This window comes from Eretmochelys imbricata, chromosome 1, assembly GCF_965152235.1.
Source record: "Eretmochelys imbricata isolate rEreImb1 chromosome 1, rEreImb1.hap1, whole genome shotgun sequence".
In the NCBI taxonomy this organism is placed as follows: Eukaryota; Metazoa; Chordata; order Testudines; family Cheloniidae; genus Eretmochelys; species Eretmochelys imbricata.
The window spans coordinates 2,615,438-2,617,246 of record NC_135572.1 but is presented as its reverse complement, the minus strand read 5'-3'; the positions used below and the strand labels follow the sequence as shown (position 1 = coordinate 2,617,246).

General features: G+C 48.5%; 1 protein-coding gene across 1 annotated transcript; it reads right to left on the bottom strand.

The window, feature by feature from the left end:
• Window positions 1-237: 237 nt before the first annotated feature.
• On the bottom strand, window positions 238-1,185 carry LOC144277842 (olfactory receptor 52E4-like). The gene has a single exon (XM_077838880.1). The coding sequence runs from the start codon at window positions 1,183-1,185 to the stop codon at window positions 238-240; it is 948 nt and encodes a 315-aa protein (XP_077695006.1).
• Window positions 1,186-1,809: the final 624 nt, after the last annotated feature.

The window sequence follows — 1,809 nt, the reverse complement described above, 5'->3', positions numbered from 1 at the left end:
TAAGGACAGGAAAGGGTTTAACGTCTCTTGACTGTCCAGAGTAGCAGCCATGTTAGTCTGTATCCGCAAAAAGAAAAGGAGGACTTGTGGCACCTTAGAGACTAACAAATTTATTTGAGCATAAGCATTCGTGAGCTACAGCTCACTTCATCGGATGCATTCAATAAATGATTCAGGGAAGAGGGCCCAGCACTATGCACCAGCCAGCTCTGCACGGACCTCAGTCTGAGAAAACATTTAGGTCCCTTTAGGAGTAAAGAGCCAGAGCAGCCTGCCCCGGATTTGTTTGGTCCTCACCCCGTAGATGATGGGGTGGAGCAAGGGGGGCACCAGGAGTTCCACATTGGCAATGAGAACAAGAAAGTGCAGTGGCACATTATAGCCAAACCGATGCGTGAGAGAGGAGAAGAAACCTGGCATGTAGAAAGCTAATATGGCACAAAGGTGAGAGATGCAGGTCCCAAAAGTTTTGAGCCGGGCATCCTTTGTGGGGAGGCGGAAGATGGCCCGGAGGATCAGAGTATAGGACACAGTGATAAAAAACACATCCATTCCGATCTCAGAGAAAAGATCGAACAGCCCATAGTAACTACTGATGCTGATGTCAGCGCAGGCCAGCTTCACCACAGCTATGTGCCCACAATAGGTGTGAGGGATGATGTTGGTTCTGCAATATGGCCACCGCCTTGCCAGGAAGGGGTAGGGTAATGCGAATATTCCACTGCGCAGCAGCACGGCCAGGCCGATCTTGGCCACAACAGAGTTCGTCAGGATGCTCGAATGTCTCAGGGGATGGCAGATGGCCACGTAGCGATCCAAAGCCATGCCCACGAGGATTCCAGACTCCATGGCTGAGAAGCAGAGCACGACGTACATCTGGGTGAGGCAAGCACTGAAACTGATCTCCCTGGTATTGAACCAGAAGATATTCAGCATTTTGGGCAGGGTGGATGTGGACATGACCAGGTCGCTGATGGCCAGCATGCAGAGGAAATAATACATGGGCCCATGGAGGCTTTGCTCCATCTTTACAGTGAATAGGATGGTGAGGCTCCCCAAGACAGCTATGATGTACACGGTGCAGAAGGGGATCGAGATCCAGATGTGGGCTCCCTCCAAGCCAGGAATGCCCAGCAGGATGAAGGTGGAGGGGTGGTTGAAGTTGGTTGTGTTGGAATCTGACATGGAATAGGGGAGAAGGCATCCAACTCTGAGGCGGAACGCTGTTTTCTGCACGTACCGTACGTTCCCCTGACTTCCTGTGTGTGCCCAGGATGTCTGGATGGAGAGAGAACGTTAATCTGAGATATTACATGCATTACTGGAGGCAGTTCTCATGGGTGAAGCAGATTGTTCGCTCTTCACTCACTGAAAAATGACATTTGAATTGTTCAGAGAAAACAACTATGAACAATGACCACATTAAAGCCAATTCCACATTTTATGGGGCTCCCTGTGTTAATAATTCCTACACTTAGAGATGGGGGAACCTTAAGAGGCACCAGCAGGAAACACAAGTGTGGTTATTCATCATTATTCCTTAATGCAATGAGAGCTAGCATAGGGACTCCATGCTGTAGGAGTTCCCCATTCATCAAGTTGCTTGATATGTGAGAGTGTAAAAAAACAAACTTTTGTAAGACATATGCCAGGAGAAACATCCCAATTAGAACATACCTCAGGGAAAAGACCTGGGCGCCATTGACAGCAGCTCAAGAGAAACACCTGCTGATTCAGAGCAGTGGACAAAACAAAAGCAATCTTCAGATCACTAAGATATGAGATGGAGAATACCATGTTCTGGATATG